Source organism: Pleurodeles waltl, chromosome 7 (assembly GCF_031143425.1).
Source record: "Pleurodeles waltl isolate 20211129_DDA chromosome 7, aPleWal1.hap1.20221129, whole genome shotgun sequence".
NCBI classification, from domain to species: Eukaryota; Metazoa; Chordata; class Amphibia; order Caudata; family Salamandridae; genus Pleurodeles; species Pleurodeles waltl.
The window spans coordinates 482,835,581-482,859,015 of NC_090446.1; the positions used below are offsets into that span (position 1 = coordinate 482,835,581).

The window sequence follows — 23,435 nt, forward strand, 5'->3', positions numbered from 1 at the left end:
AGTCGCTTAGGAAGTGACATCATAACGTTCCACGCCGGCCATGTGATGAACGTCCTTAGCAACGCCGTATCCTTATTTTTGTCATGTGACCAATAGAGGCGGCAGTGTTGTTTATGTCGGTAGTAAAACGAAGTTAAATCGTGATGAGGTAAGCACCATGGCTGGCCTTTTAATATGTATAAATAGCTCATGCTATTGTTCGGTTGCGTTATTGATGTGGACGGCCCCGAAAAAGCGGCGCGTTTACCATTAATAGAAACGGACTTACGGCATCCTTGCGCTGGTGAAGGGTGATGCTGAGAACAGGTACACTAGCGTGCGTTCAGGTCTCGGACAGTATATTTGTCCAGGTCCACTATTGTGAGCTCAGGTCACAGACCACAGAATATTCGTTCTGTGCAAAGATCCGATTCCTCCCTGAGAGATGGTGATGTATCCAAAATCGGTAGATCATTTGGGACATAGAGTGAAGCTACGACACGTATTGAACCAAATATAAATGTGAGAGGCGAAGTGTTTCAATTCATCTCAGCCACTCGTAATTACCGGAGCCTTACCACAGTTCATTGTTTTTTGCCCAGCTTGCACTTGCATTGGGACCACCCTACGCAGCGCTGTCTTGGTCCTACTCCAGTAGAAATAGTACACTCATAATTGCTACGCCAGCCCCCATTTGAATGAGAATACTGACATCCCCAGACCAATTTTGCCTATATGAGCCTCTTCAGAAGGGCGTAGCTTGAGTCTCATGGCTTCGCGAGCATGGGAGAGATGTATGGGCAACACACCGAAGAAAGCAAAAAGAAAAAGTGATAGGTTGAATGCTTGAATTAATTTCAGCCATTGTTTATCGATTGGGGTCACATCTCAGTCCATTGTGCTACATTATATATTGTTCTAGAAGAAAGTGACACTGATCCTGGATTTGAGACTGCAGTTTGTGACTATTAACTACTGTGACAGCTAAAGACTGAGGTATAATTTAAGATAAGGGGATGGAGGGTGAAGGAGGGCTATGGGATCTGGAAAGCCGATTCCTTGTGTTGAGTAGTAAGTTAAAAAAATTGTCCTTAAAAGGGTATTTCTCCACCAGCTAAGGATATTCCCCTAGCAGCTCTTCCTCAGGCACATTCCTACTTTCAGTCCTCGCTTCATCGTCTTTCAGTGACTCAGAGAAAGGTTGCCATTCACTGTATGGATGTAAGGTCGGAGATGATGATTAAATGGGTGATCATCCTTATCCAAAACTTTTTAAGCCTCATGCCCCCTTGACACAGTTAAGACTGTTTTGCTCCCTTCTTCTAGTTGGCACATTCCTTTGTGTCTTTTTCTTCTTTCATCTTTTCTTTGCACTTCTTTCACGTTTAGCATCTTGATGGGCTTATCATGTTGAATGTAGGTGGTTAGTTTCCTCTTGACCATGACTTGTCGTTTATTCCATGAGGTTAACTTATAGTCCACTTAATGGTAGAGTGTTAATTTTTTTGCAGACTGCGTAACTTCCTTCATTGTTGTATAGAAACTTCAGCTATGCCATTTGCTGTAGCCGGAACCCGAGGAGACTCCTTTGTTCAGGGTACTTTCAAGGTCTTTGCCACTGAACAGAAACAATACAGATTCATTGTAAGAGTTGGCCTTTGCACTGATTTTTCTGGTTTACCCTGTATAGTGCAAGAACATTTTAGTTCCTCGGCATCACATTTTCTTCATGTATTCAACATCTTGCCATCACTGGTGTTCATTGACTGCGGTGAATATGAGGCCACTGCTGGTGACCAGCAGAATTTATTTTTTTGCTCACGGTGTCAAACTAGGTGCCTTGAGGATTTCTTTGCAAGAGTCAGTTTTAATAACTTTGTCTCCTGTGGAAAAATACACGAAGAAAATTGCTATGGAAAAGTAATCGTTCTGTAGACCTGACCTTTATCTTTTGATACGTGGCAAAAAGTTTTCCATTACTTTGGCCAGAATCTTAGGAACTTTCTATCTTCTCCTTAATCTCAAAGTCTCTGCCATTGAACAATCCTAACACGGGTTCTCTAGGAGCTGGTCAATGCAGTAATATTGTCGTTCACCCTACATATTGCAAGAAGATTTTAGCTCCCCAAGATCACAGTGCTTGTGCATTTTCCCGAGGTATTTGAACTCTTGTAATAACTGGTCTTCAGTGACTGCAGTGAGTATGGGATCACTGTTGGTGATCTGCATGGTGTAATTTGTGGTCATGGCGTTGTCAAATTAGGTACCATGAGTATTCCTATTTAGTAAACAGTTTTGACAACTTTGTTTCCAGTGAAAGATACAAGAAAAACATACTACTCAAAAGCAAGAGTTCGTTAGACCTAAATGTCATTTTTTGATCTGCGGCAAAAGGTTTACAAGTGGTTTCCAAAAAAGATGATGCAAAATTGATGATTGGGGACTTTCATTTTTTTCTACATATTAGCATATCAAAATGTTCACAGGTCCGTACGATGCCTAAATTATCCTTTCAGCCTGATTATTAAACATTCTCTGGTTTAGTCAGACTGCGTCTGGCATATGCCATGATCTTATATGAGGAGTCATGATCATGGTGCCACCTTACCCACTTCATTGGCACCAGCTAATATTTCTGTGCCTTAACATCATGATCTTTCTGGGTAGCACCCATCTGCATTTTCGTCGGCAATTATTTCCATGCGTTGAGACTGGTTAAATAAAGTAGGCCATTTTGCACGCATGTGCAATCTTAGCACAAGTGGCACCAAAACTGGCCTGGCACTTTCAAGACCGTTTAAACTTTGCTCCTTTGTCAGTTTTTGCTGACAGATACATACTTCTGGAAGTACCTTGCACAGTAAATCGCTGTGCCATTAAATAAATGGTGTGCTGAGAAGTTCCCAGGTTCTGGCATGGAAGTTAAGAGAGGGATTTTTTTCTGGATCATGTCTTACACTTTATTTCGAAAAGAAGTCCATAAAACTAAAATTTGCATTCTGAAATTGAAACCTGTTCTTATTTTTTAGTTAAAATTGCCTTAGCTAGTATTAGAAAGACATTTAAATGTCTCTTTGTGCTCTTGCAGATAACTGCAAACAACCTAATTATTGTTGCTGTAGTTGTGGCAGTCAGGATCTCTTTTGATATTTCTTCCGAAATACCAGCTGCTTTTATTTCAAGGCTCATTAGCTTATAGTGAAACAAATCAATGTGCGTGGCAATATACTGTTTATCATCTTTTATTCAAATCAAGTTTTAAAAACACAAAAGTGCCATTTTATCTGGTGAACTGACCTTAAATCTTTGTGCCACATATGTGCCCATTTTGGTGATCAGATTGGGTCATTGAAGTAAGTACACTGGCTCTTCTTGTTCTTTCCTTACAAGTTTATTTCCAGTTATAATGTACAGACAGAGATACATGTGCTCGCCATCCCCAAACCGGCACAACTCCAACCTTTCATATGAAAACATTCCAATCCCCAGTCACAGCCTGCCCCAACATTCCACTGCCCCAACATTCCACTGCCCCTGATGTCATAGCATTCTTCTTTTACATACAAACCAATACATCACTACACATCCCCTTCCCTTAAAAAAAATAACAAAAAAACAAGAAAAAAAATTATAATATGTATATAAATAAATATATATATTTTTATTTATTCACACACAAAATTTTCTAATACCTTAGGTTTTCTCAAAACCCTGCCGAAACAACTTTTCTTCACTTCACCACAAGCTACATTTTTATTCTGTTCACGCTCATTCACATTACATTCAAATTCTCCCATATTAATACGAGTCTGGACACCTTCCTGACAGCCCCTAGCTCCCAATTCCTCAATAACTCTAGAATCTTTGTTACCATCAATATCACACTCCAACCACCAATATTTGTTATTCTTACCTTACAGCAAATCATACTACACAAATTGTTGTTTGCAAGGCTTAGCAATAGCAACGCGACTCATGTGACATACACTGCCATCATCCAAAATGACAGTATTTCTCATCACTTTCTTAATTCTTATAGGCTCGCCAAACTTGCTCTCACCTTTAGCCACTTTCCTTACGGATTTCACTCTCACCCAATCTCCCACATTCAAATGTGCTTCTTTAGTACCATATTTATTATTAAAATATTTCTTGTTCTTTTCTTGTGAACTCTTTATGCACTTTCTTACATGTTCTTTGCTCCAAAGTACTTGTCTGCTTCTTTGCATCCAACCAGGGTTAATCTTCGAAAATGGAATTCTACCTCCCATTATATCAAACGGACTTTGACCTATTGTCTCATGAGGTGTCACTCTATAAGCCCATAACATTTTCCTTAACTCAGAATCTATATTACTTTTGTTTCCATGCTTTGCAATTTGAATGATGCCCTTGAAAATCCTATTTATACGTTCCACTACAGCATTCCCCCTGGGATGATATAAAGCTGTAAACCTTTGTTCAATACCAGTCATTTTAGCAAAAGTTTTCATTTCCTCAGATTTAAATTGAACACCATTGTCCGTCAATAAAATTCTGGGAAATCCTTCCCTCAAAAATATTTCCTCCAAAAAATTAATCACTGCCTTGGTATCAATTTTTTGTAACACAGAAAATTCAATCCACCTTGAAAACAAATCAACTAAAACCACAATAAACTTTGAAGACCCATCATGCCACGTAATAGGACCCATAATGTCTAAAGCAACTTCTTCCCATGGTATATTAGGACAACTTGAAGAAGAAATTGGCGGGTTAAGTGTCTTTTGAGATTTGTCACTATTCTCACACTCCATGCAGTCACGTACATATCTCTCAATTTCTACATCAATTTTTGGCCACCAATAAAGTACTTTAATTCCTCTTTTGGTGCGAGATATTCCTGAATGACCCTCATGTCCAATAGCGATAAGTTTATTTCTAATACCACAGGGGGGAATAATCTTCCCACCTCTACTCACAAAATCACCTTCAATACTCAATTCATCTCTCACTTCCCAAAAAGCTCTTAACATATCACTGCTTTTGACTTTCTTGTCATTATACCAGCCGAACATCACTTTGTTTTTAACTTCTTTCAACACTTCGTCTTTCTCATACTCAATGATCCATTCTTCTTTTTGCAATGAGCTTAAAGTATTCTCATCAAACACACCAGCTACACACCAGTCATTCCATGGATGTTGATCCAACTCTCTTAAAGGTAAGGACATTCTACTTAAAAAATCTGCAGTAACATTTTTTACCCCAGGAACATACTGCACTTCATATAAGAAATCTTGTAGTCTCATAGATAGTCTAGCTATTCTCGCAGATGCTCTACATAAACCTTCTGTAGTTAACAATTTAGTAAGAGGCTTATGGTCAGTCCGTATGATGCATTTTTGCCCCCAAACAAATTTCCGAAAGTGTTCTAATGCCCATACACATGCCAAAGTTTCTCTCTCTATTACAGAGTATTTTTCCTCTGTGGGAGACAAAGAACGGGATGTAAATGCAACCACATATTCTTTACCCACATTGTCACTCTGTGTTAATACACTACCAAGGCCCTTACCACTTGCATCCGTAGTGATAATAAAACAAGCTTTTGGATCGTACCCATGCAACATTGGAGCACTCACAATTGCATTCTTAATTTCCTGAAAAGCCTTCTGACAACTTACATTCCATTTAAATTTCACTTTGTTTTTTAGTAACAGTCTCATTTGGTAGGTTTTAGCTGAAAAATGTTCTACAAATTTCGAATAAAACTCGGCTAGACCTAAAAAGGATCTCAAATCATCTTTAGATGTGGGGCATGGGGCATTCTTAATAGCTTCCACCAACTTTTTTTTAGGTCTTATGCCTTCATGGTCAATCTCATGTCCTAAATACGTTACTTTTCTTTGTGCAAACCTACATTTACTGATCTCTGCGGTCAGACCTTTTTCTTATAAGATGTTCAAAACATTCCTCAATTCCTTATCATGATGTTTCTTGCTACTTCCCATAACTAAAATATCATCCTGAAAGAATGTAACATTAGGCAAATGTCCAAATAACTGCGCCATCAACCTTTGAAAGACGGCAGCCGCCGACGCCAAACCAAATGGCATACGTTTGAAACGAAAACAACCCCATGGTGTACAAAAAGTTGTAAGATGTCTGCTATGATAGTCCAACCTAACCTGGTGGTAAGCAGACGACATGTCCAAAGTGGAAAACCATTTAGCATCTCTTGTGGCAGACAACATCTCATCAATACGAGGCAAAGGAAACTGATCTACTATGATATTATTGTTCAAACCTCTCAAATCCACACACAAACGCACTTTGCCATTAGCTTTACACGCAACAACCAAAGGTGAAACCCACTCAGAAGCTTCAACTGGTTCTATAATCTGTGAATTTTGTAACCTGTCCAACTCTTTTTTTACCTCTTCCCTGACAATAAACGGAATATTCCGTACCTTATGAATTTTTGATTTGGCATCCTTTTTGAGTCTAATCTGATGTATAAAGCCTTTCAGTTGACCTACTTGCCCATTGAACACTCATGGAAACTCTTGTGTGACCCATTTTTTTGTGTCTTCTTCATCACACATTACTAAGAGCAGGAGAAAAATGATCATTTAAATCCAAAATAGCACTTTGAAACATATCTTCATCGCCTCTATCGTGTTTTTGTAGTTGATTGTAAATACGAAGACCTTCAGGGCCTTCGTATTTACAATCAACTACAAAAACACGATAGAGGCGATGAAGATGTGTTTCAAAGTGCTATTTTGAAGCAGTCTGATGTCTGTAGCGTTGCCTTCCAATACAGTTTTCTTAGTCCAATGCTTGCTGCTTTACGATCCTGCTCGTCGCCATGTGAAGTAAGTACACTGGCTCTTCTTGTTCTTTCCTTACAAGTTTATTTCCAGTTATAATGTACAGACAGAGATACATGTGCTCGCCATCCCCAAACCGGCACAACTCCAACCTTTCATATGAAAACATTCCAATCCCCAGTCACAGCCTGCCCCAACATTCCACTGCCCCAACATTCCACTGCCCCTGATGTCATAGCATTCTTCTTTTACATACAAACCAATACATCACTACAGTCATCTTATGTCAACAGAGAGGCAAATCTGGCAACCAAACTGGCTTTTGCAGTCAGGATCTGTCGGTGAAACTAGAGTGTGCCCTAACCCGTGCACTACATTGGCTTGTTGCTGACTATTCCAGATACCAGTTGTCGTTTATTTCTCTGTGTTAAATGGGATGCCTGTTAAGTGTCTTGCGAAAGGCTTCATTTTCTCATCCATGTGGAGATGTATTAATTAGTTCTTGAGCTTCCCTTGAGACTGAGGCGACTTCAGAAATAGACTTTTCACATCTTCAGTTACCACTGTCTCTGTCTTGTCAATCAGCTGACAGAACATATGCAGCAGGATGAGCTTGATAATGTTTGAAAATGTAACAGTCACTTACTGTCCACAGAGGCATCTACCACATTCATGTTAAAGGCATTCATGAGGTATTCAATAAATCTTGGCATTCGCAGGATTTAGATAAATATTCCTAGGGAGCGTGATAAAAATCAACACCTGCCGTAATGTTTTTGTTGTTGTTGTGAGTACATCTTTAATCATTTGAACCTAAAAATAATGAGTGCGGGTCTTACCATCTCAAAAACAATGATAATGTGGTTTTACGAAAATTGCAGCTTCCAGCTGTGGCACTGAAAGACTGTCCATGCATATTCATTAGCACATAGGAGATGCTTCACTAGTGCAAACATATCTTACATTGATGGAGTTTATGACACTACAGGGCAATTAAGTGCAACAGAATTAGCAGTACCTAGCGAGACTCATCAATTAATTTAATCAGGTATTGAAGTCCTGCACAGTGCTTGGGTGACCAGGGGGGACATGTTCCCTGCAGGTGTAGTCATGTTTATTGTCCTCTTGTGAATGTAGGGGACACCAAGCGTGTCAACTCAAGTAGTATTGTATACAGTTTTACCTACCTCTTGCAACACAGGGTTGTTATCCTTCTCCCCCGCCCTGCGTCTGTGTGTATCATGTACATTGAGTAAGTTCACTTCCACTTGCACACTTTGAAGGAGGCCTGTCGTCATTTATGCCCAGAAGTTTCATGACATACGTACAAGGCTGGCTCATTTTATGGTGTACACCTATGGTGTGGCACCCTGTATGGGTGGTAGGGTGTGATCAACTGTCTCTGAGATGGCCTTTGTCACCTCTCCCAGGCACAGTGTATCATTGGGCAGTACCATACCATGCAGTAAAACCCTGCCTCGGTTTGTCAGCATTGAAAGCAGTCCAACAGGGGTGTGGAATTTATTAAAATATCTACTTGTCCAGGGGACAGGTTGCTTCTCAAATCTACTTGTCCTGTAAAAAGATCTACTTGTCCCTTTGGTGCCATGTAGTGTGGCGACAAATTATGGCAGCAATCTCATTATGTAAGAGCTCTGATAATAGCCTCTCTGATTATGCCAGGGCTACTACCATAATAGGGCTTGAATACTTGCAGTTTCAATCCCTACTGTAGCAATTTCCTTATTTTGCCACCTTTCTGCAGATCTGCATACTGGGGCTGGAGGAAGCAGTAAGCAATAGTTCCAGGGCTGGAATGCCTTTGAGTCTGCAAACCTACTAACCTGCATGTTTTAAAGATTTTCACCAGCTTCTCTCTAATATTTTCCCATAATAAGAAAGGTTGGACCATTTACTCCTGACAATGGCAGAATTAGAACTTCTTCCAGGGTTGGGAAGAAAGTGGCCGGAGGGAAAATGAACTTGCAGATGCTCAATAGATTTTCACATGAGCAAATCTACACATGCGTATTTACCCATGCTAAAATACAGTTCACAAATATTTTATAGGGGTACGACATATACCATGGGTGCACTTTTGTGACTTTCTTTAAGAATTTGGGGCCACATGTAGGTAGGTTTCAGATTTGCGACCCGCAAATTGCGAGTCGCAAATCCGAATGTAGGATGGTGTCCCTGACACCATCTGTGATTCGCAAGGGCTTCGCAAATGCCCACCTAGTGAATAATCATGAGGTGGGTCGCAATTTGCGACCCCCTTGCGAATAGCGGCCCTCACAGGGATGGTGGCCTGCTGGAGACAGCAGACCACCATGTCTGTGACTGCTTCCTTAAAGGAAAACGAGATGCATTACAAAAATGAAAAATGAAACGTTTTTGTTTCATTTTTTCAGAGCAGGCAGTGGTCCGCAGGACCACTGCCTGCTCTGAAAAAATGTTTACAGTGACATTCACAATGGCAAATTGCGAAAGTGTTGGCACCCATTTGAAATGGGTGCAAACTGCGATTGGTTTGCGTCCGCGGTCACAAAACAATCCTACATTGCACTGCGAGTCGCAATTAGGAAGGGAACACTCCTTCCTAATTGCGACTCGCAAACCCGTTTTGCGATTCGGTAACCAGGTTACTGAATCGCAAAACTGGGATTGTGCATCGCAATGTGCTTTTTGCACGTTGCAAACAGCGAAAGTCGCTGTTTGTGACATGCAAAAAGCTACCTACATGTGGGTCTTGGTCCCTAATTAGGTCTGGTGTTAACAAAGACATTTTGTTTAATAAAAACTTCTATTTCTCTCTCTTTTGGCTGGCTTTACTGTGAGTGATTGCATTCTGCTCTTCCACAAGGAGCATATTGGCACACAAAGTAGTTTTGTTCAGTGTCAGGAACTACAGTGGCAATCAGTGACGTAACGAAACTGGAGGGTGCCCCTTTGCAAAGAACATGGAGGAGCCCCCTCTCCAGGCTCACTCAGGGCAGGTGCTGTGCTAAAGGGGCCCCCTGGAGGGCAGCTGCGGGGCCTTTGTTATGCCACTGGTGGCAACGTGTGCTTTTAGAGTTCAAAAAATGTTGTTGTTTTTTTTGGGCAGTGTTTGTTACAATGTTGAGGGCCTGGTAGCTCCCACAACAATCAAGTGTTACAAAAGCCATGTCAAAACAAGACACGCATTGATGAAACTAAAAGACTTATAAAAATATGTCAGATCAGTTGGCTTTGTCAGTGTTTGTTTATTTTCATGCTTCCCATATTCGTGTTGAAAATGGTTACACTGATTTTCCATTAGAAATATTTTTGGGAAATACTAGCATGCATCAACACATTTTACTAAATGACACTTCATTTGCATCTAATCAGAGAGCATTCTGGGAGCATTATACTTAGCCTCATAGCCTAAAGTTTTCAAACATGTGTATACACAGCTGTTTTTTTTGTACTGGAACCAACATCAGTAGTGAAGTGTGACCTTAAAACATTTATTTACAGCACTCACCCTAATAATCAAGGCTTTCAAATAATGAACCATAAATACAAGTTCGAACAGCATTATCTTTTGGAAACACATTACCTCAACTGCAGAGAGTTCCACTCTCTGTAAACAGGCAGCCAAAGGGTTTGTGCTGCAGAGGGTTGGGCCTACTTGTCCCAAGGACAAAGTAAACATAAAAACTTGTTGCCCTTGACCCCAAACAAGATGTCCCGGGCGATAGGAATTCCGCATCCCTGGTCCAAGGACGCAACCTTAAATACGTGTTGAATGCGTTTTGGGGTTAGTAAGGTCTGGTGCTGGTAGTTACATTGCATTAATCAAAATCGTAACTTCTTGGAGACCCCTTTTACCTATTTTTTTATGGTCTTCCATTTTTCCCACCAAATCGGTCTTTTGTGTATTTAGTGCAGTGTATACAGCTAGTACAAACTTATGAGTGCCCTCGTGGGGCAATATCATCTGTAGAGGACATAGCTGACTCAGAGCGGTCACACTCCCCACAACTTGCCTTAAGTGCATGGTGTACCACGTTACATGTTATAAGCTGAGAAGCCACTGTACCATGTATATCAGTTATTTTCTGGAATGTGCTTTGTTTACTTTGTGTTAAAAATCTTCATCAAACAGCACTCCTGCTTTTTTCCATGGCCATACATCATGTCTCCGCAGGACACCATGGATTTCAGGCAGTGTCCATAGCTGGATTGAAGGGGTGTATGTGTGGGAGGAGCTGCCATTGTGCAGATGTTTGTGCCAACATTTACATGCGACTGACATCTGGTGAGTGTCTGTGGGCATTTCCTTCAGAGGATGCTTTAGCCAGGTGAGTATATGTGACCCATTTAGTATCCATGTGACGTCTGCTTTCTCCAAGTTAGAGAAAGAGCTCATTCAATGCATCGGCCATTGCAGTTGCGAAGCTGCATGATGCATTTGATAATTAGGGCTGCCTAATCCCCTTTCCAACATTAGGCAATTCATTTTGTGGAGTTCAACTCTTTTTTCTTTTTCCCAGATTGGGCAGGAGTCCATGGAGCTATTTGAAAAACTTTTTGGGGAGAATTATAGGCAAAGTCGTGAAGATTTACAGTAACCATGGCAGGATCTTCTTTTTGGCTATCGTCACTCAGCCTAGCAGGGATAGCAGGAGGGAAGTCTAAAAAGGCATAGAGCTGCAAATTGATGTGAGAGCCCTGCCCAGGTTGCTCTCCACAAGGTCTCTGTCTATGTAGGGTATATTTACTCGCAGATATTTGAGCATATCAAATTGCCGTTGCAGCCTAGTTTGTATCACCACATTTCTGCAATGGGCTGTGACTGATTTTAGTGGAAATAAGCAGGCTTTAGTCCAGTTTATTTTGAGATCTGTTTTCCCTCCAAAATTGTCTAGCATCTCCTTCAGTGTCCTGAGGGAGGGGCTGGCATCCCACAAATAATAAATCAGAGCATCGTTTGTGTATAGAGACATTGTCACACCCTCCAAATAGTTGTACCTCCCAGTCTGGGGCCCTCATGTGTTGCATGCATGCCAGTGACTTCATGGCAAGCGCAGAGAGAGCAGGCATCATTGCCTGGTGTCTGTGTTTATATCAAAGAGGTCTGAAATGATTCACCCAGTATTAACCCTAGCCACAGTCTGCTTGTAAAGTGTGCATACGGATGCAAGGAACCTCAGGCCTGCCCCCATTCTCTCAAGGGCCCCCAGGAGGTATGACCCACCCAGGGGTGTCAGATGCCTTTTCGATATAGAGAGACCCCACCAGGCAATCTTCACTATTGACAAGGTTAGCCTCCAGCAATTGGCAAATGTTTAGAAAGTTGTTAAGTTATGGTTTAAACCCGTTTTAGTCACTGAACTAGCGTCCCTACGATGGCCCACAGTCTGTTTGCTAGTAGTTTACGATAAACGGTCTGTTTGATTACACATCTATGGAGTCTTGCTCTGTTTGGAGAACACTACTATATGTGCTTCCTAGATGGATTCCAAGAGGGTGCCAATCTCTTTTACCACATTAGACATATGCAGCAATTTCAGGGTGATGTGGGTGTTGTATTTTGCTTAATATTCAGTACTGAAGCCACAAGTACAAAGGTTTTATTTCTTGCAGTTTGAGCAATGGCTGTACGATTTCTTCCAATCGTAGAGGCTTCTAGTTCAGTGCTTTGTAGCAGGTTGATTTGGGGTATAGAACTCCTTGCTAGGAACACTTGTAGCTGTTCACTGGCCGGGCTCTTAGGCTCTGCATGCAGAGTATGATAATAGTCCACAAAAGCTGCATTTATATATTCTTGAGTGTTGAGCGCTACTCCTGCAGCAGATCTTATGGCCCCTATCTGGGCTTATGCCGTTTCGCCTCATAATAAACATGCCAACATGTTGCCAACATGGTCACCTCCATGCTGTTGGTCTGTGTACTTCCTGTAGTCTAGTTTCTCTAATCTATCATCCAGTTCAGTGTGTGTGTCTTGGGTTAGAGTTGTGCCACTTTGTCAGCCTGCGTTTGCGGTTCGATCTCAATCTGGCGCATGTCTTGTTCATTGCCTCTGCACAGAGTCTTCCTAATGCCCAGTGTGGTGTTGGTGTAGTGTCTATGCATGATCACTTTGAAGGTCTCCCATTCATTGCCCTGGTGACAATCAACCCTGTGGTGGAAATAATGTATTGTGTGATGGGGCGTGGCCAGCAAGAAGGCCGACCGGCTGCATTAAGAGGGAGCTCCTGGCCTGTTCAACTGATCCTCCATTAACCTGCTGCCCCCAGGTCCCACTGAGCCCATGTTTTGCCACCTGAGGTGCTCAGTGTGACTGGAGCCCTTTGCCCTGACCTGGGTTCGCAGGCAGAGGCGGTCCTGCCATTCTGCAGGCCCTGTCTGGGCTGAACACCTCTGTTAGAGGCCTGGGCTGCGCAGGTGCGTCTAGGCCCGCTGGGGACTTTGTGGACAGACGTCGATCTGGAGCAGTGGCAGCAGAAGGGGGCTGATTGCTGTTTATTCTCCCCGCCCCTTGCTGCCGGGCTGGTCACAGCGGTGGGCTGTGCTGAATCTTGAAGACCTGGACTATGTGGAGGCCTCAGGGCCTGCCTGGAAATTGAAGGACCCAGTGGTGGCCTGTAAAGATAGCAGAGGTGGTGGAGGGGGATGGGTGGTTGATAGTCCTCCGACCCCCATTGATTACACCTTGCTACGAGGAGCCCAACTGAGGCTCAGTACTTTGATGAACTCCCGGAGACCCGTGTCACTGCATTCAAATGGGGCACTCTGGATATCAGAGTCCTGCAACTGCAGTGGGGGCCTGGCTCATCTCCCCGCCCCCCTCCCCCCCTGGTACATGTCTGCTTGCAGGGAAGCAGACTCCATAGTTGCTTTAGTCCTGGTTTGCCCTGGGAGCCCCACACATCATTAGGTGGAGGATTTAGTGAAGCTTTGGTCACCTCGTTGGGCGGTGGAGAGGGGCCCGTACCCTGATGCATACAATCTCCTGGATAAAGAAATAGACTGTTTTCTGGATATACAGTAACTGGTGGCGCTGTGAGGTTGTCAGCTGAATGGGGCCCTGGCATACTGATGGCCTGGACTGTGGTGACCACAAACCCTGCAGGGGCGAAACCATGTTGACTTTGGGATGAGAGGTGATGCTTGTGAGGAAAAAGAGCAAGTGTGGCCTGGTGACAGTGCCCCAAGCTGCTTGTGGAGTGCTCACCACATAGTTGAAGGAAGTGTGGAGACCCATTCAGGTGCGGCACTGGAGAGCGCCCAGGGTGAGGTACTGTGGCTGTAGAGGAGGGAGCCATCCAGTGGTATTGAAGGACTTGTCTGGCCTCCTTCCTTCCTCCCCTCCCCCTCACCTGGTGTTCAATTCCACATGACTGGTCTCTAAAGGGCCCGACCTGGGAAAAGGACTTCAGTTACACGCTGTCCTTGGACCCCTCCTATGGATTTTAAAGGTGCCCATTGTCTACACACCGAAGTCCTCTAGAGGGGTAGAACTGATGGCTGCTGTGAACAAAGGGCGCAGAAGGTCGATCTCACAGATGTAATTTGTGATTTGTGGGGTTTCCTGAAAAGGCCAAAGCCAACACACCAAAAACACTCTGCTTCGAGACGCTGTGCCTCAGCATCTCCCTTGTGGGCAGGATTCTCAGGGAGTGTTCTTCACTGTAGTGTCGATACCCCCACCTCTCACATCATTCTGCCCTGCTTTCCTCCTGGTGCTATTTCCGGAGGCTGGTGGGCATGTCTGAAAGAAGCAGTCCCAGTAGGGGAAAGTCAGTGACATAGAATATGGTACTTATTCTCTTTGGTTACACCAATGCTCTAAATGGAGTCAACGCTTACAGAGACAAAAAGATTTGTAGCCCAGGTCACTTCTGAAATTCTAAAGACTTCTGATTTTTATTCCCTGCACACAATTTTATGGTATTAGCTTGAACTTCAGCCAGTTTCGCAACATCTAACAACTGGAATTGATGGTGCTGGCGTAGTGGACCAAGATGCGGTGCAGGGCGATGCTTCACATGCCTCACGAGTTGTGTCCACAGGCCACGGTGCAGGCAGTCACGCCAGTGTCAGCAGGAGCACTGTTGCCAGGGATGCCCAGGCTGCGGTGTGAGTAGGCGATGCCGGAGTGCGGGTCCCACAGGTTGCGGTGCGAGCAGCAGCTCGGTGAAGTCGTCCGATGACGTCATCGGTGAGACCAGGGTCATGGTGCGAAGTGGGACAGTGCGGATCCCTGCGACATCAGCAGGTCAAGCAGGACACGCAACAAAGTTCACCCTATGAACTCTGCTTTCTAAAAGTGGCATTTTCAAACTAACAATCAAAAAACCAACTACACTAAAAAAATATTTTTAAATTGTGAGCTCATAGACCCTAAACTCCATATTTCATCTGCTCTCAAAGGTAATTTGAACTTTAATAACTTTTAAAGGCAGCTTCCATGTTAACCTATGAGAGAGATAGGCTTTGCACAGTGAAAACTGAATTTATCAGTATTTCACTGCAATGACATGTAAAACACATTAAAACATGTCCCACCTTTAACATACACTGCACCCTGCCCACAGGGCTACCTAGGGCCTACCTTAGGGGTGTCTTACATGTAATAAGAAGGAAGGTTGAGACTTGGAAATTGGGTACACTTGCCAAGTCGAATTGGCGGTTTAAAACTGCTCACACAGACACTGCAGTGGCAGGTTTAAGCCAAGTTTACAGGGCTACTAATATGGGTGGCACAACCAGTACTGCAGGCCGACTAATAGCATTTGATTTACAGGTCCTGGGCGCCTCTAGTGCACTTCACTAGGGACATACCATTAAATCAAATATGCAAATCATGGATAAACCAATCAACAGTACAATTTACACAGAGAGCATATGCACTTTAGCACTGTTTGGCAGTGGTAAAATGCGCAGACTCCTAAAGCCAACAAAAACTGGTCAGAAAAATTAGGAGGAAGGAGGCAAAACGATTGGGGGTGACCCTGCAAAAAAAGGCCATGTGCAACAGAGCTGTACAGTAAAATATTTATTTAGACAAAAATGTCAATCACATTAAAACTATATTGATGGCTTTACCAGTTGTATATTTTCAATCAAGTTGGAAAAAGTCCTATTTTGAGAGAACACATGCTGTTTCCAGAGGTAGTAATCCCAAAATGCTAGTAAAGCAGCAACACTCACACAACAGAATAATGCTTTGAAGTGTGCCTCTTCTGTCGAGGGGATCAGGAGTCAATTTGTTTAAAGTTGCCTGTTGAATATACTTCACCAAAGCTACCTTGCGTCAGTCCTTGGGCAAGTGTGTTTCACTTGACATATTTAAAAGTTGGATGAATCTGAGACTGCAGTGACTCAATGATTTTCACCTGTATGTGAGTACACAGCACACCTAGTGGACAGAATATCTCCCAGGTACCTGGAATTCTGCAGTAGTTTGTGAGTGCTGAAAATTCACATCTTGAAATGATCTGCGATTTCAGAACTCCATTTCCATTACAGTTATGAAAATCACAGTCTTTTACTTGGACTTTCAAAAACGTGACAAAAGCATCCATGACTCTCCCAGAAAACTGATGCAAACCTCAAATTTCACCGTTTTCTGATACTGGAAGTATTTAATTAGCTTGTCCTTGAGACATGTCCCAACAGGAGTACAACGCAGCACAGTACAACAGGAGTCATTTGTTGTGCTCATCTTCTTTGATGTCATGATCAGTGAAGGGGATCATGACTGTCGAATTTTATAAAATGCCGCCTTATCCAAGGGAAGGGATGCTTAGAAAACTACTTGTCCTGTATGAAAATTGACTTGTCTCATTTGGTGCCATGCAGTAATATGGCCTGTTACTCCAGCATTCTCATTATGTCAGAGCTCTGATAACACCCTGTTATATTATGTCAGATGTTGCAGTCTAGTCAAGTTTTGATTATGCAATATTTCTAGTTGCACTGGACTCTAACATACCAGTGTTTTCTGGAATATGTCACAATGCAGTCCTTACCTGGGCGAGAGGAAAACCTTTCCAGAGTGGGACATTGTAGGAAGTTGGCTCTGTATGTGCTATTTCAAAGTAAGGAATAGCATGCACAGAGTCCAATGGTTCCCCTAAGAGGTAAGATAGTGGCAAAAAGAGATAATACTAATGCTCTATTTTGTGGTAGTGTGGTCGAGCAGTAGGCTTATCAAAGGAGTAGTGTTAAGCATTTGTTGTACATACACACAGGCAATAAATGAGGAACACACACTCAGAGACAATTCCAGGCCAATAGGTTTTTGTATAGAAAAATATCTTTTCTTAGTTTATTTTAAGAACCACAGGTTCAAATCTACATGTAATATCTCATTTGAAAGGTATTGCAGGTAAGTACTCTAGGAACTTTGAATAATCACAATAGCATATATACTTTTTACATAAAACACATATAGCTATTTTAAAAGTGGACACAGTGCAATTTTCACAGTTCCTGGGGGAGGTAAGTTATTGTTAGTTCTTGCAGGTAAGTAAACCACCTACAGGGTTCAAGTTGGGGTCCAAGGTAGCCCACTGTTGGGGTTTCAGAGCAACCCCAAAGTTACCACACCAGCAGCTCAGGGCCGGTCAGGTGCAGAGGTCAAAGAGGTGCCCAAAACACATAGGCTTCAATGGAGGTAAGGGGGTGCCCCAGTTCCAGTCTGCCAGCAGGTAAGCACCCGTGTCTTCGGAGGGCAGACCAGGGGGGTTTTGTAGGGCACCGGGGGGGACACAAGTCAGCACAGAAAGTACACCGGGTGCAGTGTGCAAACACGCGTCGGGTTTTCAATAGGTTTCAATGAGAGACCAAGGGGTCTCTTCAGCGATGCAGGCAGGCAAGGGGGGGGCTCCTCGGGGTAGCCACCACCTGGGCAAGGCAGAGGGCCTCCTGGGGATCACTCCTGCACTGGAGTTCCGATCCTTCAGGTCCTGGGGGCTGCAGGTGCAGGGTCTTTTCCAGGCGTTGGGATTTTGGATTCAGACAGTCGCGGTCAGGGGGAGCCTCGGGATTCCCTCTGCAGGCGTCGCTGTGGGGGCTCAGGGGGGACAACTTTGGTTACTCACAGTATTGGAGTCGCCGGGGGGTCCTCCCTGTAGCGTTGTTTCTCCACCAGTCGAGTCGGGGTCGCCGGGTTCAGTGTTGCAAGTCTCACGCTTCTGGCGGGGATTGCAGGGGTCTTTAAATATGCTCCTCTGGAAACAAAGTTGCAGTCTTTGTTGGACAGGGCCGCTGTTCTCTGGAGTTTCTTGGTCTTTTTGAAGCAGGGCAGTCCACTGAGGATTCAGAGGTCGCTGGTCCTGGGGAAAGCGTCGCTGGAGCAGTTTTCTTCTGAAGGAGGGAGACAGGCCGGGAGATGGGGCCAAAGCAGTTGGTGTCTCCGTCTTCTCTGCAGGGGTTTTTCAGCTCAGCAGTCCTCTTTTTCGTAAGTTGCAGGAATCTAAATTCTTAGGTTCAGGGGAGCCCTTAAATACTAAATTTAAGGGCGTGTTTAGGTCTGGGGGGTTAGTAGCCAATGGCTACTAGCCCTGAGGGTGGGTACACCCTCTTTGTGCCTCCTCCCAAGGGGAGGGGGTCACATTCCTATCCCTATTGGGGGAATCCTCCATCTGCAAGATGGAGGATTTCTAAAAGTTAGAGTCACTTCAGCTCAGGACACCTTAGGGGCTGTCCTGACTGGCCAGTGACTCCTCCTTGTTATTCTCATTATTTCCTCCGGCCTTGCCGCCAAAAGTGGGGCCGTGGCCGGAGGGGGCGGGCAACTCCACTAGCTGGAGTGCCCTGTGGTGCTGGAACAAAGGGGGTGAGTCTTTGAGGCTCACCGCCAGGTGGTACAGCTCCTGCCTGGGGGAGGTGATAGCATCTCACCCCAGTGCAGGCTTTGTTACTGGCCACAGAGTGGCCAAGGCACTCTTCCCATGTGGCCAGCAACATGTCTCGAGTATGGCAGGCTGCTAAAACCAGTCAGCCCACACAGGTAGTTGGTTAAGGTTTCAGGGGGCACCTCTAAGGTGCCCTCTGGGGTGTATTTTACAATAAAATGTACACTGGCATCAGTGTGCATTTATTGTGCTGAGAAGTTTGATACCAAACTTCCCAGTTTTCAGTATAGCCATTATGGTGCTGTGGAGTTCGTGTTTGACAGACTCCCAGACCATATACTCTTATGGCTACCCTGCACTTACAATGTCTAAGGTTTGGCTTAGACACTGTAGGGGCACAGTGCTCATGCACTGGTGCCCTCACCTATGGTATAGTGCACCTGCCTTAGGGCTGTAAGGCCTGCTAGAGGGGTGACTTATCTATACTGCATAGGCAGTGGGAGGTTGGCATGGCACCCTGTGGGGAGTGCCATGTTGACTTACTCGTTTTGTCCTCACCAGCACACACAAGCTGGCAAGCAGTGTGTCTGTTCTGAGTGAGGGGTCACTAGGGTGGCATAAGATATGCTGCAGCCCTTAGAGACCTTCCCTGGCATCAGGGCCCTTGGTACCAGGGTTACCAGTTACAAGGGACTTACCTGGATGCCAGGGTGTGCCAATTGTGTGAACAAAAGTACAGGTTAGGGAAAGAACACTGGTGCTGGGGCCTGGTTAGCAGGCCTCAGCACACTTTCAATTCAAAACATAGCATCAGCAAAGGCAAAAAGTCAGGGGGTAACCATGCCATGGAGGCATTTCCTTACAGACATGATCTGCTGAAAACAAGGAGCTCATTAGGATTAGGTGCACCACTATGTTCTACGGGCCTGTTTATAACAAAGAGGAGCATTTCTGTTATCCTTCCTGTGAACTGATGTCTGCCAGTGAGACTACCCTGCTTGTTCTAAATACGCTGAAGCTGCTGTGAGATTTGTTTTGTATCCTACCCTTAGCTCGGTGCAACCAGGTGGAATTCCTTCTCCAAGGTTTTCTCCTACTATATTCCTCAGCCATAATGAAGGCCTAAAGTGCCTTTTAATGGCCAGTCCGGCATGGAAGCTATTTGGTACCTTGTCCCATGTACAAACCATTGTTTTTTTTACATAAAGTTCATGGGTGGAGATAGGGAGGTTGGAGGTGACAAGTGTGGCAGACAAGTTTTTTCAGTTGACAAAGAGGAGTTTGAGAGAACAATCTGATTATTCAATATTTCTAACTATACTGGACTCGTAACATTCCAGGGTTCTCAGGAGTAATCATAAATGTACTACGAACTTGGACGAAAGGAAAACCTGTAGGACATGATCTGCATTCATTAAAAAGGTGAAGTGTAGGAAAAGGAGTTTCCACATGCGGGGCAGAAAAAGATTTCCCCTGGAGAAAAAAGAAAAAACTTTTTTAGCTCTTGCTCTGTAGATTTTCGTATTAACAGATGTACACGTGTATTTTCTTAAGTGAAAATGAAATTAATTAAAGTTTGCTTCAAGAGCAGTTTGCAAACCCACTTCTGTAAACTTTTGTTAATTCCTGCATGTCGTTGATCTGCCTCGACGCAGGGTTGTAGAAGTGTGGGTACACTCATGCAACTTGGGCATCCCACCCCTTTTTTTTATTGTTGTTGTTTTTTTGCTTGCAGTTTTGCCCCTAAAGGATTTACGCTGATCCCCCTTTTTTTTCAAATCTCGTGGTGAGCAAGATTTTCTGTAAGGGTCTCTTATTATATTGTCCGTGGCCTTGGTGTATCCTTGTTTCTACTTGAAATCCTGAGTTTGCATATTTTAAGAGTGGCTATAGAAGAAAGGTTTGGAAGATTTAGTGCAAATCTGATGTTTCTTTCTGATTTTCTTTAGCAGCAATGAACGGACAGTCGGATGTCGATGTGGATTACAAGCGCAAGTATCGGAACCTCAAGCGCAAGCTAAAATTTCTTATATATGTAAGTGTTGCTGTAGAGTGGCGAGGTTACATAAGTGATCATGAGCTACATTCATTTTTTTTAGCCTTTTTTTTTTGCATGGTATTGTGTGTTGAAGTGGAGGATACTCCAGAAAGTAAACCCGTGCTTCTTCTGCACCATCACTAACCTGGAAACGTGTTTCCTGTTCTGCATCAACTTGGGGCCATGTGGGGCCACTGGGAACACCTAATACTCCTACAAGGTGGCAATTATAGGGTCGTTTACCTATGCCAACAATGAGAGGGTAAACGATGGAATCAACTATGCTCAGAGGGCAGGGGAAGAATACAAAAATTGGTACAGCAGTGCCCCTCATGGAAAACCTTGGGTGAAGGGGCTGGTGAGCAAGCTTGAGCTTTGAGTGTCTTTGACTGTTCAGTGTGATCCCTCAACTGACCCTAGGGTATCTTGCTGAACCTAAAATTAACAACATTGTGATTGCCCACCATATACATAACACAAACTCCAAAGTGGGCTTGAACTTCTTTATTCAGCATGTGCAGTAAATGCCTCTTCGTTCTCCTAACAGCAACCTTGCAACTGATTTGTGTACGTTCTAGTCATTTCATCTCAGTCCAAAATCTCCAACATACTCTCCATACATCCATCCCACCCCTCCTCTGTGGAAAAAAAGAAGAAAAAAAAGAAAGAAAAAGAGAGAAAAATAAACAATAAGTATAATTTCGAACTAAGCTATATCTGATAATTTAACAGTTTTCAAACAGGTTTCCTTGAAATTCTTACCGGTTTCCTATGTAACTATTCCTCCCATTGATTGTCTAGTTGTACATTTTCTTGCAAATTAACTATTGTTTTACATTTTTTTTAAAAGGTTTTATTTCTTGTTACTATCCTTTCGTCATCTTTAACTGTAACCGCAGTTCCTTGAACTTTTGTCACTTCCATGGGTGTAGAATGAAATATACTTTGTGGCTTTCATGTTTGTTGTTGCCTCACTAGTACCAAGTCATCTATTTGATATTCTTGGTCTTGAATATTTCTTCTACAATCTGCATAATATTTCATTTTATATTTTGCTTCCTTATCCCCTTCCAGTATTTCAGCATGCTCTTTATGGCGAATTTGGTGGAAAATGTGGCAAACCTGTTTGCCTGGATTGTCCAAACATCAACTCTGAAGGGTATTTCCCGGTTGATCCATGAGGAGTAGTTCCATAATCAACTAGAACTTGATACGAAGTCTGATTAATTGAAATTTGTCAATGTTTTGCCCTTTGTACGGTCTTTAATGGTGGCCATTAGCCTCTCCACCATTCCATTTGCATGTGGCCACATTGGAGTGACCATTTTCCGTATTTTTCTCAAATAACTCATACATTTTTTTGAATTCATATGAACTGAAAGGTGTCCCGCTATCTGTTTTTAATACATTTGGTATTCCCCAAGTGGAAACTATCTTGTACAGAACAGGAAGCACAACTGATGTAGATGTTGACAAAACCACTTTCACAATAGGAAAACAAGAATATTTATCAATTACTACCAGTAAATAATGCCCAGAGCCCAATGGTCCATAAAAATCTGCTGTAACATTAGACCATACAGCATCTGGCAATTTAGACACGACATTCTTCCATTACTTTTTCTTTAGTAGTGCACTGACACAAATGACAAGTCTGGACAACCTCTTCTACTTGACTGTTTCTTCTGAGAATCCACATCTTTTCTTGTAAGAAGTTTTTTGTATCAGAAATATCCTCTGTGGCTTTCGTGAGCCAAATAAGCCAAACACCCTTGTAACATCGATGGAATTACTAATTTATTACCTCTCAAAAGTTTTCCAGATGAGGCCACAGATAGTTCTGAATTGATATTATTGAATGCCAAAATATCCTGTGTTTTTATATTAGATTTAAGGTGAGTTGCATTGTTTATTAGTCTCCATGTATTTTCAAGTATGATCTTCTTTACTTCCTGCATTGTTTCATCCATTTATTCATTTTCCGAAACAAATTCCTGGCATTGCTGAGCTAATTAGGAAACATATGTACTCTTCTGCCTGTGCCTGTTGTTCCATATTATTTCTGATTGGGTGCCTAGACAAATAATCAGCTGGATTATATTATTTTCCTGGTTTTTGAATGATTTTGAAATTATAATCCATTAATCTCATTCCCCATCTCTCAGTCCCTGGGGGCACGTTTGTTTTTGGGTTGCCAAAAATAGAAGTCAGCCCCTGATGATCCGTTCTAATTACAGATGGCTTTCTGTAAAGGAAATCATGGTAGTGCTCACAAGCCCCGGCAACTGGCACACTTTCTTTTTCTGGCTGAGAATATCTTTGTTCAACCTCAGATAGACCTTTGCTGGCATGTGAAACCACATAACAAGGAGTTTCTCTACCAGATTGATGCTGTACCCTTATTGTACTGAGTCCTACAGGACTAGCATCTACCACCAATTCTGTGCATAACTCTGGATCAAACTATTTCAAATCACCTGCCGACAACATTTCTTCTTTTATTTTTCAAAAAGCATATTTACATTCATTGATCCAAAGAAACTTTCACCCTTTCTTAGTTCTCAGAGTGGAGTGCTTATTGAGGCAAAATATTTGATATTTCCAGTGCCTCAAGACCATCACAGGTGATTTGCCGCACTCTCTAAATGTTTCATTGATTGAGCAAAAACTAGCCTTTCCCAAGAATGAACATAATTCTGACACAGCTTTAGGTCTGAGTATTGCATTTAAAAATACTACTTTGTCTGGATCTGATCTCATTCCCTC

The 23,435-nt window shown here is 43.1% G+C and overlaps 1 protein-coding gene across 3 annotated transcripts in view; it reads left to right on the forward strand.

The window, feature by feature from the left end:
- Nucleotides 1-14: 14 nt before the first annotated feature.
- INO80E (INO80 complex subunit E) overlaps nt 15-23,435 on the forward strand; it is a 187,913-nt gene continuing 164,492 nt past the window's right edge. For 2 of the 3 annotated variants that reach the window (XM_069244123.1, XM_069244125.1), the window contains exons 1-2: nt 33-148; nt 20,581-20,666. In XM_069244123.1, the coding sequence (XP_069100224.1) occupies nt 20,586-20,666 (81 nt within the window). In that variant the 5' untranslated portion in view covers nt 33-148; nt 20,581-20,585. Of the gene's footprint in view, nt 149-20,580; nt 20,667-23,435 lie in introns of all 3 variants that reach the window. The other variant, XM_069244124.1, reaches the window with a different exon arrangement.